Source organism: Tursiops truncatus, chromosome 6 (genome assembly GCF_011762595.2).
Source record: "Tursiops truncatus isolate mTurTru1 chromosome 6, mTurTru1.mat.Y, whole genome shotgun sequence".
Lineage (NCBI taxonomy): Eukaryota > Metazoa > Chordata > Mammalia > Artiodactyla > Delphinidae > Tursiops > Tursiops truncatus.
In genome coordinates this window covers 26,810,845-26,828,106 of record NC_047039.1, presented here as the reverse complement: position 1 = coordinate 26,828,106, position 17,262 = coordinate 26,810,845, and the positions used below count along the sequence as shown (strand labels likewise).

At 48.0% G+C, this 17,262-nt stretch overlaps 2 protein-coding genes across 6 annotated transcripts in view; both read right to left on the bottom strand.

The window, feature by feature from the left end:
• FAM120A (family with sequence similarity 120 member A) overlaps positions 1-7,984 on the bottom strand; it is a 104,508-nt gene extending 96,524 nt beyond the window's left edge. Inside the window, exon 1 of one of the 5 annotated variants that reach the window (XM_073805950.1) lies at positions 7,302-7,984. In XM_073805950.1, coding sequence (XP_073662051.1) covers positions 7,302-7,775 — 474 coding nt within the window. In that variant the 5' untranslated portion in view covers positions 7,776-7,984. Of the gene's footprint in view, positions 1-6,771; positions 6,929-7,301 lie in introns of those variants that run through there. The other 4 variants (XM_073805951.1, XM_019940438.3, XM_019940437.3 and 1 more) reach the window with 4 other exon arrangements.
• Positions 7,985-13,605: 5,621 nt separating this feature from the next.
• LOC101332129 (steroid hormone receptor ERR2-like) lies at positions 13,606-14,728 on the bottom strand. Its single transcript, XM_033857822.2, is given in 2 exon segments — positions 13,606-14,187; positions 14,190-14,728. Coding segments are annotated over 2 exon segments (834 nt in total). The 5' UTR covers positions 14,613-14,728; the 3' UTR covers positions 13,606-13,776.
• Between the last annotated feature and the right edge of the window lie 2,534 nt (positions 14,729-17,262).

Genomic DNA, 17,262 nt, shown 5'->3' with positions numbered 1-17,262 from the left:
AAGAGAGAAGGTGTGTGTATGTACGTATCTTATTTAGAAAACTAAGCTATATTCTCTTTTTTTACTTATCTCCCTGGTATACTTAGAAATCTCTATTTCAAACCTTTATATGGCTTTACTAAGGCCCAAAGCTTAGAATTCTTTGACTTGTTCACATCAGGATTTCCTAGCCTTGGCACTGGTGATATTTGGGAATGGATAATTCTTTACTGTGGGGCTGTCCTGTGCATTGTAGAATGTTTAGCAGCATCCCTGGCCCCTGCCTCTAGATGCCTGCAGCCAGTATGCCCTCATCTGTGACAATCAAAAATGTCTCTAGACCTTAACAAAATCACCAGCCCTCTAGCCCCTGTTGAGAATCACTGCTCTTCAGTGACTAAATAGATGGTCCTATGGCATCAAAGAAAGTTCCAAACGTTGACATGGGAAAATGATGTAAACGAGCACACACCCCCCCCTTCCACTAGAGTAAACTCCTTAAAGGATTCCATTCTTTTCTGTTATATTCACTCCTCCACACCTGGCCAATAGCAGGCACTCAATGTTTGCTAAAGGGAGAATGAATCATCACTGGAAACCAGAGAAGAGAGAATAAGAAATTTAAAGAAAATAAATCGTACTTAATGGCCATTGACCCAGGTGTTGAAAGAAATTGCCTATATAAATAGAACAAAGAAAATATATGATTAAAAAGTTGAATGCCTATACTAAACATAGGAAATACAGGAGGAGTAAAATTAGTCCCTGGCCTCAAGTAGCTTAGAGTTAGTGGGGGAGATACATATGAAGGTAGCTACAATAAAGCTTTTGAGATGGGCTTTGAGGTAGAACCAAAATTCTGGCAAGCGAAAGTGGGGTAGACAGAGGGAGACATCAGTAGAGTTGGGAAATGGACATTTCTTGGGGAAACAGTAAACAGTCTGGTTGGGAGCATCTTAAAAGTATAATAGAAGAATTCTGAAACTAAGGAAGGTAGAATGGATTCGGATTGTAGGAGGGTCTAAAAGCCTGAATAAAGAGTTTGGATTAATGGTTTTGTTGACAGTCGTTGCCAGGAGAATGACTCACCTGAGGACCCTGCAGGGTGCTCTGACATTGTGTGCAAGATGAGTTCCACTGTTGATACTAGGCATGGGGGCCTGGTCAGATCCAGAGGCAATTCTGACTACTATCCACAGTAAGACACAGTTTAATGTAATGGTATTCACCCTTAATACATGTCTTGCATTCTACTTTTTATTCTATTTTATTCTGTGTGAATTTTTCTAAATGCTGATAAACACCCAATAATTTGGTTTCACAACCCACCAGACCTTTTCGGTAAACTTGGTGAGTTCACATGTTGGGAATACTAGAAATGAGGAACAGAAGTGTAAGTAAGAGACTGCTGGGCTAGAACTGATGTGTCATATTGCAGGGACTGGCAGGATGGAATGATAAAAATGCCAAAGATGACTCCAGGGTGGTAAGTGTAACTTTGAAATAGGTGACCATCAGGCTCAAAGCAGTTAGGGCTAAAAGTGAAATCAGAACAGACTGGGAGAAGAGACAACTGTGGAAAGTGAAAGGAGAATGAAGGGTATATCAGTAAAAGTCAGGCTCTAGGGGGGACATGCAGTTTGAAGTCTTAAAGGTGGTATCATTCTTCCTGCTAATTATAGGACACAAACCCTAGGGTAGCTAAAGTGAAATTACAATAGTCACTAGAGGTGACTAATCTGAGGTCAGATTAGAGAGAATAGTCAGTTTGTGTGTTGAATGGGATATGGGAGAAGTAATCTCTAAGTACATAAAACCAGCTGCTCAAGTCTTTGAGAACAGTAAAAGGGTGCACTGGAAACTGTCAGATGTTGAAAGAATATGTGCATAGTATTAACCTCAAAAGAGGTAATAATAAGAGTATATAACAGAAAAGGTCCACAGAATTATGGCATTTATGGAAAGTCGTATTTCAGTAACTCCAGGAAATGGAAGTGCTTTGGTAATCAAAAAGGCTTCAACAATGCAATGTTGAAGGGAAGAGGCAATGGGCTTTGGTAAGTCTAACTTTAAACCTGAAAAATGGGTGATAACTGTTGATAAGTATCAGTGCTGAAGTCACAAATTGGTGGCTCAAGATCTGAATCTAGCCCGGAGTCCATTTTCCTTGGCTTAAAGGTGTTTTTTAAATGGAATAATTTCAAATAAAAATCTGGATTTCTGACTTTCTTGAAAAATCTGAAGGTCTGGCAATGTTGGCTCTATAGTCTTGTAAGGCTTTTAAAATGTGCACACTCTTCAATCTATCAAGTTTGTGTGTGCATACCATTTGTAGGGGATAGATAAATCATACACTATGCAGGTATTAAAAAGAATTAGAACTGTAAGTATAGAAATGAAAAGATTTTTTACACACTTATAAAAAAACAAATTGCTGAATAATGTAGTGATCGCATTAATGTTAAAAACTAAAACTATTTTGATAACATATGATATATAATATAAAATATACATAGGCACCTGCTGTGGAAAATAGTATGGTGATTCCTCGAGAAATTAAATATAAAATTACCAAATGATCCAGCAATTCCACTCCTGGGTACATACCCCAAAGAACTGAAAGCGGTGACTCCCGACAGATTTTTGTACACCCATATTCACAGCAGCACTATTCATTAGTCACAACAGCCAAAGGGGGAAGCAACCCAAGAATCCATAAACTAAATGTGGTCCATCCACAGAATAGAGTATTTTTCAGCCTTATAAGGGAAGGAAATTCTGACACAACATTACAATATGGATGAACCTTGAAGACATTATGGCTAAGAGAAATAAGCCAGTCACAAAACTGGTACACTTGAAGAAAATAAATATTTTTAAATAAGTATTTTAAATGTATGGCTGGTTTGAGTTATAATGTGGTCGATTCTGAATTGTAAGTATTCCCTGATCAATTAGAGATCTTTAAGAATAACAGTACATTGCTAGTTTTCAGTGTCTCTTGGATAGAAACTGTGCTGCCTGGAAAAAGCAGCAGAGGCGTTTTGCTATCAGATCTGACCTAAGAGTGAACTGCAGGTAGGCACACCCCACAGCATTCTTACACAATGAAACTGAACTTTGACTTCAGCACACCACTTCCCTCTTGAAGAGGTTACTGGTTACTTGTCCCCAGACGTTGCTCAATCAGCAATCGCAATCCGTTTCTTCCCATATTAACAAAATACTGAGGGCTAAATGAGACAGCACTGTGAGAGATGACCTAGCATGGGACTGGCACCCTACAAAGTATACAAAGAAAGAGATCATCATCCCAAGATCTCAGGCCACAGTCTAATCTCACATTCTTCCAGTGACTTAAAACATGAGCTCTGCTTTATGTAAGATCTGAGTAAATACCCCAGAGTACCGATTCAGGATAAGATTTCAAGGACTTCATTATAAACCTGCACATCAACACCACAAGTCTTGAGGCAGAAACATTTAGTAAAGCTCCAGGCATCTAATGCCACCAAGATTTTAAAATCAACATCAGTCCTCACCAAGTTTCAAAGGTTATGATGACTCAAGGCACACAAGAGGAAATGCTCCTAGTAACTAACAGAAGCCAAGTTCAGGCTGGGCAGTTTAATGACCTGAACAAAATTAGCTGATGTGTGGGCCAACTTCTAATGGTTAAAGAAATGCAATTATTACTTTAGCAAAGACATACTCTTCTAAGCCAAAGAAGATTTCTCTAAGCAAAGCTGACGGGAAATTAAGACTTTCTGCCAGTTTGCAGAACCCGGGAGACGGCCAATACGATGGTAGATTTTTATAAGAAAAATGCCTCATATGCCCAACATTATATATAGTGAGATGTTTGCATCAATTCCTTTGCCAATTTTTATTTAATCTTAAAAAAAATACAAATATCATACAGTAAAATTAACTTTTATTTACTTTTGATGTATAGTTCTATGATTTTAAAACATGCTACCAGGGCTTCCCTGGTGGCACAGTAGTTGAGAGTCCGCCTGCCGATGCAGGGGACACGGGCTCGTGCCCCGGTCTGGGAAGATCCCACATGCCGAGGAACGGCTGGGTCCGTGAGCCATGGCCGCTGAGCCTGCGCATCCGGAGCCTGTGCTCCGCAACGGGAGGTGCCACAACAGTGAGAAGCCCGTGTACCACACACACACACAAAAAAAATGCTACCACCACTACCATCAGGTTACAGAACAGTTCCATCACCCCAAAAAGCTCCCTCCTGCTGTCCCTTTATATTCACACCCTCAGGCAACCACTCATCGGGTCCCCATCACTACAGCCTTATCTTCAAGAGAATGTCATATAAATAGAACCATACCTTTTGAGCCTGGCTTCTTTCACTCAACATGAAGCTATAAAGACTCATCCAAGTTGTATGTATCAGTAGTTTCTCCCTTTTTATTGCTAAGTAGTATTGCACAGTACCATAGCTTAACTATTCACCTATTAAAGGATATTTTGGTTGTTTCCAGTTTTGGCTATTATGAATAAAACTGCTATGAACATTCAAGTTCAGTTTTTGTGTGAATAATAGTTTCATTAGGAAAATACCCAGGAGTACAACTGCTGGACCACATGGTAAATGCATTTTATAAGAAACTAAGGGAGCTGTTTTTTAGGGTGGCGTGCCATCTTGCATTCCCACCAGCCATGTGGGACGATTCCAATTGCTCAGCATTCTTGCCAGCACTTGGCATTGCCAGAATTATTTATTTTAGCCATTCTAACAAGTATGTAGTGATATGCCATCATGGTTTTAATTCACTTAACCATTTAATGGGCATTTTTAAAAAACAGTACACTCCCTTAGAGAATGCTGAACATAAATTTTTCTGGCTCAAAATCATCCTCATAGAGTAAACCATACTGCCCTCAGGGGCTACTGAAGTACATAGGGTTGTTTTCTTTTTTCTAAGGAAGCCCCAGAATTATGTGTGTTTTTTATAGCTTTTTCTATCTTCTCCCTTGTGAAGTGTCACTTCCTTCTATTAATGGTGCGCCTGCCTGGCAGACTTTCCTCTGCACCCTTTTCTCAAGCTAAGTTTAGAAATAGATAACTAAGCTTATCAGAATTACATCTAAAAAGGAGAGGGCAGTCTACAAGGGAGAGAAGTTGATTCTTCAAGGAAGAAACAGAAAGCTTTTTTTTTCCTTTTTGGGTCACTATACCAAAGCTTCCTGACCTCTCATTTGGCTGCTGAGAAATTTTTAGTAGCTGGATTTCTTAGGCATTTTCCAAAAAGGTGAGGCTGCCAGTTAAGTGCCCACCAAGGAATTGAGTCTTTACTATATTAAGCTGTAAAATTAACACTATATTGTGGTTCTATATCAGGAGTTAAAAGCTTATCTAAAGCAAAATAATTATAGACTCAATTATATCTTGAGTGCAGAAACCTAAGTGGAAGAAATGATCTTAAATCTAGTTTCTTACTAACTTACGCATTGGTCAAAATTCTGGGCATCCAGCAGGTAAGTGAGACATTTACAGGGGCACAAAGATAAATACCAAGAAATTTTACAATTAAAAAAGAATTTAGCAGTTCTTTCAAAAGATACAGTGACTGTGTACAAACACTGACTCTGATCCTAAGTAAAATTTACAGTGTTCCTTTGAAAGCCACTTCACTAGAAAGCTCATTGTCTTTCCAGTAGTAGTTTCCATCTCTGAACAAGATAAAACTGTTAACACTCAGGGCATCTTCTGGAGGTGGATCACACCTGGGAGTCGGCACTGTCTTCTCTGAGAGCCCAGGCTCCAGGGCAGAAAATGCCAGCAGCAGTCCCTGGCTCTCAGCCGAACTTCCCCAGGGACGCAGGCTAGGTCTCTGCCATACTCACAGACCAATCGCCGCTCTTCCAGCAGCCTCGACCCGCACACTTAGAAACCCTGTCGCCAATTGCAACAGGATCGGGGTGGGACTTCCGCTATCACTTTAGGCTTAACCACCACCATCTCAGCACAGGCAAGAGCAATCAGGAAGTTTGAATTTCACAAACTTTGGGAACAAGCACAGTTTCAAGCAGAAATAAAGGAATGACAAACACGTTGGAAGGCAGAGTGGCAAAAGTCAGAAAACCAAAACATTCCCCCTAAAAATTTTAAACAAAGAACAATCAAAAAGGAAGCAATCAAAATTCAAGTCAAGGGTCATTGATTTGCACGTTATCTCTGCCGTGGCTGCTAGGTCCTCAAGCACTCTTTGGCCTGGGTTCTGGAAGGGGACCTCTGCCAAAAGGACAGCAGAATGCCGGACAGTCAAAGCTCTGATTACCTGAGTGCACAGCCCAAAGTGGTGGAGTCCTCACTGTGCAGAGAGAAATAAATCCTGGAAACTCTGATTCACATTCTCTTTGCCCTGACTCTGAACTACTCTCTTCACTTCAGATACACAGAACCAAAGACTTTTTCACGTAGACTCTAAGTCACAGAACTGACAAAATTTCAGCATGTCAAAATTTATGATTCTTTGAAATCTAACACACACGAAAATCCGACAATTTCTCTAAAAACTGTCATCTTCCAGGGAACCTGGACCCAGCCCTGCGTTCTCAAGAAGAGGCTAACTCCACAGGCCTTGCCCAGGTCACAGACCCCAGCTGAGCCGGGGTGACAGCAGTAGGCAGACCTTCCATCCACCCTCAGTGGCTGGAGACCCCTTTCTGTCGCCATCTAGCCCACTTGCTCCCCCAAAAAACCTGTTGCTGTTCAAGCCCTGCTAAAGAAAAACCAGCGTCTCATAAAAGTTCAGGTTAGTAATCTACCTGCTTCAAAGAGTGGAGGAATACTCCGGATCTCAGCGATGGTGGCACTGCACCCTCCAAGCCTGCAGCTATCCGCTGGTCTTAAGGTTCTCGGACGGCCTGGAGCAGCCGAAGTCCCCAGACCCCGGGCACTCGCAGCCGCCGGCCGGGCTCCAGGCCGCGCGTCCATTTTGCAGCAGTTCAGACCGGGAGGGGAGAGGCGCCTGCAGTCCCCCGGACCAGACCCCTAACCCTGCCCAGCTCCAACTTCAGATCCCGACCCGCTCGGACCCCAGACCCCAACCCCGGCCCAAGCCCGCACCCCAGACCCCGACTCAGGCCCAGACCTCTGGCCCTCTCCTTCTCTGTTACCCCAAACTCCAGTCCAACCCCGACCTCGGACTCCAGATCCCGACCCACCCTGACTCTGAATTCGAGCGACTCCGGCCCCACGCCCACGCAGACCCCAGCCCAGCCCCGGCCTCCAACCCCGCCCCCGGCCCCCAGGCCCACGCGGACCCCGGCCAGCCTGCCCGCCCGGCGGGCCGCACCTTGACGTGGAAGCGGATGAGCGCCAGGCGGATGCAGTGCGCCATGCAGACGGGTGGCAGGAACCAGACCTTGGGCGGCGGGGTGCCCTTGTTCTGGACATGGCTGACGATCTGCTGCGCCGTCTGGCGCTCGTTGCCCTGCCGCTTGACCCACTCGTGCAGCCGCGCCTTCTCTAGCGCGCCGTTGAAGAAGACGAAGAGCTCGATGTTGCCGCCGAAGCAGGCCTTGGCTAGCGCGGCCAGGTAGCCGAGCATGTGGTTCCACTGGCCGCCGCTCACCCAGTCGGTGTAGAAGCCGCCGTAGAGGCGATGCAGGCAGTTGTCGGCGTCCACCAGCAGGCGCAGCGGCGTGTGCGGGGGCCGCTGCCGCCCGCCGCCCACCAGGCTGCCCCGGGCCAGCTTCTGCAGCTCCACCGGCACCACGGCGCTCGGGCAGTGCTTCTCGATGTAGTCCTGGAAGCCCTGCACGCCCATGGCGGCGGCGGCGGCGGCGGCGGCGGGCGCGGGGCGGCGGGGCGGCGGGGCCGGGGGCGGCGGGGCCGTGGCGCTGGCCTGGGCCGGGGCGGCGGGCTCTAGGGGGGGCCGGGCCGGGCCGCGGGCGCGCTCATGGCCGCTGCTGCCGCCATGTGCTACCGCCTCCCAGGGCCATGGCGGGGAGGGACCTGCGCCGTGCGCCGCTCCAGGCCCAGGCCAGGCTGAGGCGGCCTCGCGCGGGCGGGCGGGCGGCGGCGGAGGGGCGGGGCGATGCCAGCTGACTTACGTGGGCCGGCGGAAGGGGCGGAAGAGGCGGTGCCGCGGCTGAGCTGCCGGTACTACGGACGGAGCGGTCGGTATACTGAGGGCCAGGACTCCGAACCTGAATCTCAGTCCCAGACCGAGGAGGACAGACCGGGGAGAGTCCGCGAGGTCCAGTCCAGGGAAGGGGGCGCCGGGCCCAAGCGGCGCCGCTGGGCCTGCGCGAGCTCCCGGGAGGTCCCAGAGCGGTGGCCTCATCTCGTCCCCTTCCTGGTCTCCCAGAGCTGTTCACCCGAGGAGGCCACATCCCCGGCTCCAGGATCTGGTCACCCCGAGACGGCCTTATACCCAGAAGCCGGTCAGGCAGCCCTCTCCCCGTACCCGCTCGGAGGCGGTCACCCCGAGGAGTCCGCGTTCGGTCCTCGGGATCTGGTCACCCTGAAGAGGCCTCATCCCGGAAGCCGGTCACCCCGAGAAGGCCCCGTCCCGTCGTTGGTCACCCTAAGGAAGCCCCATCTTAGTCCCCGGGTCCAGTCATTCCGAGGAGGCCCTGTCTCGTCCCCAAGGATCGGTCAGAGGAGGCCCCTTCCTATCCCAGTGCCCTGAGGAGCCCTAATCCCTGGGGTCTGGTCACCCCAAAGAGGTCCCGTCCTCGTCCCGGGGGGACCAGTCATCCTGAGGTGGGACCAGTGCCCTGGCCGGGGTGGCTGCAGAGGGAAAGTGGGCAGGCTGGTCAGGAACTGGAAGTTGGGTGCATCTGGGAGGGAGGAGGGAGCAGAAGCCACTGTCCCCAATGGAGAAAGGAATAAGTCTCTGCGCTGTGTCCCCAAGTGTAGTTACCGAGTTCGAGAAATGATCACCTGCTCTCTCAACCTTAATCGCGTTCGTATCTTTAATTAACTTGGGAAATAACTCTCCAGACTTGGTTGTTCACAAGGAGTGGAGTCGTAATTCTGAGGAAGTTGGAAAGGTGGCAGATTGACCCCACTGCCCCCTGGGTTTACTGCTTTTCTGGGAGAAATAGGGTGGTGTGAGCCGGGACCCTCACTGGAGCTCCCTTTTAGGTAGCAGGGTTCCCTACAGGCAGATCTGACTCAACCCACTCAGAGTGGTTTCACTGTCTGAAGGAGCCTCGGGCTCCCCTTTTTCATTTTCACACCAGTAACAGATTTCATGGCCCAGACACTGAACTGACAATCTATAATGTAGTATACAAGTAGCCTTAGTGTCAGATAATCACCGAAGAGACTTTAAAAACAGATCTGTTACAGCATGTGAAATGCCTCCTTTCTATTTAGTTCCAACTGTGGAATGCCTATCTTCCCTAACTCTCGCTTTCCTGAGGCTGAGCAACCCCTCCTAAGGAAAATGATTTAAATCCTTCTTGCTGTAGTAGCATCTTCTGGAAGGAGATCCTTTCATGACTTCTGTCCCAGAGCTCAGCAGTAATTGCTTTTTATATGAGGTTAATACTATAAGTGTATTATGCTTCAATAAAATGGTTTTTAAAACAGATTAATGTCTTACAGAATGAAGCATTTAAAAACTCAGAACTCTTTGAAGTTTGGAAGTGGTGTTTTTACTTACCTCCTGTCCTCCTGTCTGTTCTTTTTTCTGGAGAAACCTCTGTAGAGGAGCAGGCCCCAACAGCAGGTGCAGAGCAGATGGAGCCTGCACCCATGTAGGTTCCAAGAAGCATCCATACTCTCTGTCCCCGAAAAGGCAAGTTGAATTTTTCCATTTCTTATAACTTCACCTCAAATATAGGCCAGTATGATATACACATAAGTAAAATGCTCTTGGTGTTTTGATAAGTATGTTTAATTTTTAAAAAACAGACTTTGGCAAGTTAAGCCACTTACTCATACACAAAATTAGAGATGAAGCCAGGATTATGTTATTTAGCCATTTAAAGCCACGTTAAATACTGACACCACAAATATTCAAATTTCCTTCTATAATCCACTGTAGGTTCACAAGATTAGGAGTATTAATTTTAATCACTCATTGTAATTTAATTTATAGCATTGCATTCCATATTTAATTTTGCTATGTACTGTTTTTATTTCTTTTAAATGTGCTTGCTTTTAACATTTTAGATGCTTTGGTGCCAGTGTCTGGGGTTCTGAGAATAAATTTATTTTCACCTTAAGACAGTATAGAGGACTAAGGTTCTGGAGTCAGACTACCAAACTTGTCTAGTCCTACCTCTGTGCCCTGGCATAAATTACTTAAACTTTTAAAACCTTGCTTTCTATCATCTGTACAATGAGGATATTAATAGTATCTACCTTCCAGATCATTATAAGGATTAAATCATACAATTTGTGTGCTTACCACAGAGCAAATGCTCAATAAATGTTGGCTTTTGTAACTATTACTTACACATCCTATAATTGTATAAAATTTATCCTTGAGAACATGGATCAGTTATCTTACTTTTTGAAACCTTAAAATTCATTTTCATAAGTATAAAACATAAATTCATTTATGCTTACTTTCCCTGTTTAAGTATGTGTTCACATTAAAAAAAACTAACTCTCGTATGTTTTGAGTAACATTGTTAGTGGCTGGCAAGATGTTTGGCTGACAAATATTTTATATAATCTTCAAATTCAGAGGTTGGTTGAAGTTAAATTTTTTAAGTATCAAGGTAAAAGCAAACATCTGTATTTAAAATTTAATAAAAATTATAATATCTTCTTGGGTTCACAATATATGATAACTAATGGGTGGGGACTTTCCTATATGCAACCACCTTTATCTTTCGACATTTCACTTAGAGCATATGAGAAAACTTTTTTTTTTTTTCCCATGGTTGGATTTTTTTCATTTTATTTCTTGGTTCATTTCAATGACCTGTATCATGAGAGTACAACTGAGCAGGGCTATTTCATCTTTACAGATTTTCTGGGAACAGCGGATTTGCGGGTAAACTTCAGTTTTGCTCTGTTTGGGTGGATGGGGTGTCCTAAACTCTCCTTGCTCCACTGTCTTCCACTAGGTCAGCGCCACCCCCCCCCCCTTCCCAGGGAGGTCCCAAAGCTAGCTAGACTTCCAACTAAGAAGTTGGCTCCTAAACTTTTTCTCTGAATGCCAATGGATCCATCAAGTACACATCAGGGCCTTTCCCATTGGACAGAATTCTCATCATTACTGATACATTTCCTGTTGCCACTGGCGTTTTTTAAGTGTAAAAGCAGCAGCAGCAGCAGGATCCATCTCGTTAGCATCAAGCCATCAGGACCACTGCCCCCTCTTTGCTTTAAAGGGGCTCTGATGCCGGGACACTTGCAGATGTATGTGATCCGGCGAGGCAAAGCTGCCCTGTGTACAGAACACCCCACCCACCGCAAACCAGTTGTTGCACTGTTAGCCAGAGTTGCTTTTTCTAGAAAAGATGGATTGCAAAGGCCAGCTGTGCACAAGCCCCTGCCACAGCTCACAGCTTGGGCCCTCATGCTTGAGCAGTGACGCTACAGAGGTTGGGGTGATGAGGTGCGACTCTCTGCCCCACCTCCTCGAGCACACAGCACAGTGAGGGGCTAGGGGAGGCTCCCGCAGAGCAGACCCCAAGTTCTCGCACCATACCATCTCCCTAGTCCAGACTTCATGGTATGGCCCCCGGTGGCTAAGTTAGGCCTGGGTTTTACCCCTGGTCCCTTAGAGGCACCTGTGCATCTGTCCACCCAGATTGGAGACTGCACAGAGAGCTAGGGCTGAAGCATCCCAGATCATTCCAATGCTGACTGACAAGTGACTGTGGCCATCCCCACAGGCAAAAGGGACAGGGGGCACACTTTGCTGGTCTGTGAAGTCTCTTGGAACCCCTGACATTTTCTATGTGAAGGTATCTGAGAGCAGCTGCTAGGATTTAGCCAACCCTCCTGCCTGGGGTGACCTCAGCACGTCCCAGCAAAAGTTCAGAAAGAGCGGTGTCTCGGGGTAGAGAGGTGGAACCAGCAGTAGCTGCTTCCCTTGGAAAGCTGCGAGGCTGTGGCGGAGGGCACCTGGCCTCCTGGTCCTAGCGACGGGTGGGTGGGATCTGCCTGCCTCTCCATGTGACAAGAGGTCGGGTTAGAATGTGTGTGGATTCCCCAGGGATGTGCCCCAGGGGGGATGCTCTTATCCCTGCTTTAGAAGGCAGCTGATTGGAAGAAGCTTCTCCATAATGCTCAAAACCTTTCACCCTCGGGAGATCCTCTGAGCGGCCCTCAGCCAACCCCGTGAGCACCAGATGGCATGTTCAAGGCTGCCCCCGACCTACCACAAGTGGGTGAGAACAAACTTTCATAGCCACTCACAGAAATGGGTGACCAACTGTCCCCATTTGGGCAGGACTGAGGGGTTTCCTGGGAAATGGACTTCCAGTGCCAGAACCGGTCCTGGGCAAACTGGGGTGGCTGTCACCTTACACAGCAGCCTGGAGGACTGATGGGGGGCCGGAGTAGTTGTCCTGCCAGAAAGCTGGTCTTCTAAGTGCACCCAGGGAGCTACGCTACACCTCCTTAGGCCAAGGATGGCAGGAGCAACCCCTCCTGTGGCGCTGATTCACCCAGCCCTTGGGATGCAGGGGAGGGGGCTTCGGTGTCCACTGCCCCTGGATACCAGGAAAGATCAGGCAGGCTGGTGACCTCCACTGAACCTCTGTCTTCAGGATTCCCCCGCCTGCTCATCTCTGCTTCTGGGCCTTTCTGTGCTCGGCAAAGATTGGTTTGGGCCTCTCCCTATCCTGACCCGGTCCTCCCAGGGCTGCCAGAATCAAGTGCCCAGGGTGCCCTCAGACGGGGTCAGGCCCCTGCATCTCCCTCGTTTCCCAAGGCCTACCTGCTCTGGACCTGCCCCAGGGGAGTGGGAGAAGCCAGAAGAAGGGGGAGCGCTGGGGAGTGTTGCCTGGACCCTGCTCTTCTCTGAGCCAGCACCATTCCCACCCACGGGCCCTGAAGTCTTGGCTGGCTGAACCCACTGTGAGAGTGAGCTCTGAGGTAGGGCAGGAAGTAGCAGCAGGACTCCTGGGGAAGAGAGGGGGAGGACAGGCCCTGGGGCCGTGGTGACAGGCAGGCGGGGGGCGGGGGGCACACCGAGGGGTGGGGTCACCAGGAAAATGCATGAGTTCTGGCGCTACTCTCCTGATGGTGAGTCGGGCCTGGGAGCTTAGAGGAAGGATGGAGGGAGGGAGCCGTCTGAACTGTGGAAGGCGTAGGGCCTCTTGAGGGGCCCCACAGAACCCCAGAGTAGGCAGCACCGCTGCAAGAAAGTAACTGCCCTCTGGGAGAGGGAAACCTCCAGAAGGTACCCCACTTGAGTATGCCAGAGTCCTGGGCGCTAAGCACTGCCCACGCAGGCCATGGACAGAGGACAGGGGGTCGGGCATGGGGTTAGGAAATGTGTTATGTTAGTGCTGCCTCTTGGTGATTTGGCAGGGAGAGGGGGCACTTCCTCGGTGGTCTCCAGCCTCAGGGGAGTCAGCTCTGGCCCAGGCCTCAGCGTTGCCCGTGGCGGAGGAAAAACATACCAAAGAAAAAGCCTGTTACAGATGAGCCCTGTGCCCTGCCCTCCCATCCCCGTTCCCTACCCCACAGCACCCAGGGCTCTGCACACAGCCAGGAGGCCAGGAGCCCCTTCCTCTGGGACTGCTCGCGGCCATGATACAGGACTTGAATGTTGAGGCTGGTGGCTGTGGAGGTCTCCCCGTCGGTTTGTCTGTCCTTGGGTGGGAGTCGGTCCTTGGGCCAGGCCATCAGACCTTGGCCTCCAGCATCTCCAGGAAGAGTTTGTGCATGGGCACCTTGCCTTGCAGTTTGAGGCTGTAGAAGTGCTGCACGGCCTTGGCAGCTGTCTGCCGAAGCAGGGGCAGCATCAGCAGCAACTTGCTCATCCTCCATGGCTTCTCGTAGCGCTGGCACAGCTCGTAGTCCTGCAGCGCCTCATGCAGCAGGTCCTGCAGCTTCTGGACCGCCTCCAGATCCTCGATGTACATGGAATCTGAGTTGGCCAGGGCCAGGGCCTTGAGCGTCACAATCTCCTCCTTCACCTTGAGCTTCTTGTAGCTGTGCACCAGCTGTAGGATGGCCCGGTAGAGCTCCAGCAGTACCGCGAGGCGGGAGCGCTCCTCGTCCGTGATATAGTCCTCAGCATATAGTCCTCAGCATATACCAGCTTATCATCATGGGGCAGCGAGCGGTGCACGCTGCCCAGGATGAGGCTCTCCATCCAGGCACTCTGTGGCAGACTCATCTGGTCCCCCAGAGAGAGGTTGGAGAAGCCTGGGATGTGCTTGGCCCAGCCAATAATGACCATGAGCTCCCTGTCTGCCAGATCACAGAGAGTGGTCAGAGCCTTGATGTCACCCTCTGGCATGCCAGGGGGTGGCATGGCGTAGAGTTTGTCCGGCTCAGCCACTAGCAGGTAGGAGGCGATTTTAGTCAATGGCTTTTTAGCAGGAGGAGAAATCTGTAAGCTCAGGTACGGGCTGCTCTCTGAGTCCAGCCGGCGCTTGTATTTCTGGCGGCCTCCACGCACTCGGTCAAGGCGCACACCTTCCTTCAGCATTATCCCCACTTTGAGGCATTTCATGAAGCGACAGGCCTGGCAGGACTCGCGCCTCCGTTTCGTGATCTCACACTCGTTGGTGGCCGGGCAGCTGTACTCAATGTTCCCTTGGATGGTCCTCTTGAAGAAAGCCTTGCAGGCCTCACAGGAGGCCACGCTGTAGTGGTAGCCGGAGGCGATGTCCCCACACACGAGGCACAGGCTCTTGGGGATGGCGTTGAGCATGTACTGGCACTTGATGGCCGAGTCCTCCATGATGCCGCCGGCACAGTCCTCGTAGCCCTTGCGGTAGGGGGTGCCTCCCAGCCCGGTGCCCACGAACATGGGCAGCAAGTCCAGACTGTTGGCGTGGGCGCCCAGGGCCAGGCCGAAGCCGCCGCTGGCGTCGGACGAGCCGCTGGGGCTGTGGTGACTGAGGGCATCGATGCCCGAGGACGGGCTAGACGGCTCGGTCTTGATGAAGGAGCCGCAGCTGGAGACCAGGTGCCGGTCGTCTGCGGATATTCTCTAGAAAACTTTGAATTTCACTAAGAGATTGCCCCACAAGCAAGAAAAAAAATCTGAAAAATAAACAAAAATGCTAAAAAGGACATGGCCCCAGGCTTTATAAAAATTACAAAAAGAAATTTCGGAAAAAAATTTATGATTAATAGACAAAGAGAGCCAACCCATGTATGCAAAAATTACTGATGTGTGGAAAACCAATGACAGAAATACTTATTTTCAGCTCTTTCACATTTTAGCCAATTTAGTTTTGATCAATTAATCTATAGCCCAAAGTAGGAAAATATTGTCTATCTTATTTACATGATTCTTTCCCAATTAAAGTGTTTTGTAGTAGAATGATAACTTTACTTAATATTCTACTTAGCTGAGGCTTCTATCCACTAAAAGGTTAAGCTTTCAGTGTTTCAACTAAGGTGACTGAGACCCATGTAAACATTAGCATATAGTAGGAGAACAGCAGGCTGGGGCTCAGCATGAAATGTGTGACCCTAGAAGAGAGCAAATTAATCTCTGCTTGGGATTTGAACGTGTAATGTTTACCTAGCACTAAGCTCTAATCTGTTAATTGATTGTCAGTTTAAATTACCTGGAAGAACACACAGGTATCTCTACAGTCTTGAGGATTTTGTTGTTTTTGTTTTGGTATTCTGGAATTAAAAAGTGCTTTTTGTCTTTAGTTATGTGGATTAAAAGTCATGTTCTCTTCAGAAGTATGAATACATTTTCTCTTTCAACCATAATTTTTTAAAACAGGTATACATTATAGTTCTAAATTGTACGTCAATGGGAAAGTATAAGTGAATTTCATTAAATGCAAATTTCTAGGGCTTTTCAAGAATAGAGGGAGTTTCCAAATGCGTGGCTGACAAACATTTTACATAATCAGCTGGTTACCATCTCAGCTGAAGGGTTACTGTACTCCTTCATTACTAATTTTCCCTTCCCTATCTAACAACAATTGGGAGCCCTTTGGTGCCCATTTTTTCTGAAGTCTGTAAAGGATTGTCTGTGTTCCCTCTCCACCACTTGTGGAAATACACAGAGGCCTTCCTGGCATTTCCTGTGTATCCAAGACCTCTTCCTCTCCACATCAGTCCTTACCGACAGGAGGCATCAGTCTGCCTTGACTCCCACCCTCACCTCTGGGAGCTGCTGAGGAGTAAGTAGACAACCATCCGTAGGGATGCTTTGGAAGACGATGCTCAGTTGGGCATATATTCTCTCATTTGAATAGAAGAACTTTATAGTCATCCCTTACATACTACCTTATGGAATCTTCAAAAAATAATTTTTTTTTTGGCCGCACCGCACCGCACCGCACTGCACCGCTTGCAGGATCTTCAACCAGGTATTGAACCCACGCCCCCTGCAATGGAAGCTCAGAGTCCTAACCACTGGACCACCAGGGAATTCCCCCTCCCCAAATTTTTTTAGTAAACGAAATCTTATTTTTTAACGTGATATAAATCAAATGAAAATTTTACTTTTTTAAACCAGGAATCTCCATTCATAAGTACAAAACCATTTTAAGATATATGTAGAGACTAGTTATCATTAAATGGTCTATTGCATTTGATAAAAACCATAAAAATGTTTCTGGAAAGAGCAGTTCTCTCCCACCAGAATATGAAAAGCACCCAGCCCTGACAAGGCTGGAACACATGAATCTGACCTCCTCCAGGGTGTCTGGGGCCTCAGACAGGTAAGAGCACATAGTCATTCTCTGGAAACTGAGCTGAGGCTCCTGGCACAGACCCTGCTGCCAAAGGAAGAGGCCAGGCTTGCCTTTGGAACTACAAGAATGCAAGTGCCTCCGGAAGACAGGGAGAAAGTTCTGCCTTAAATGCAGATGCCCTCAGGGTGGAGCAGTAGCCTGAGCTTGGGAAAGAGCTGAAGGCAAGAAACAGCCCCTCCTCCCCTGCCCATCACTGCCTCCTCCCCCTCCCTCACTCCTTGCGGGTCCCAGGTAGGTGGTACAGGCAGCACTGGCCCAGGATGGGGGACTGGGGCCTAGAGCTACATCTTCGACTTCAGTGCAACCTGGAATAAGGATTTCAGCACAGTCATGAGACAATGCCTGTTAAGTCTATTTATCTTATAAGAGATACCTACAGTTTTGTCAAAGCAAGAAGCACTATAAATACAATATTTTAAAATAAAAATTTCC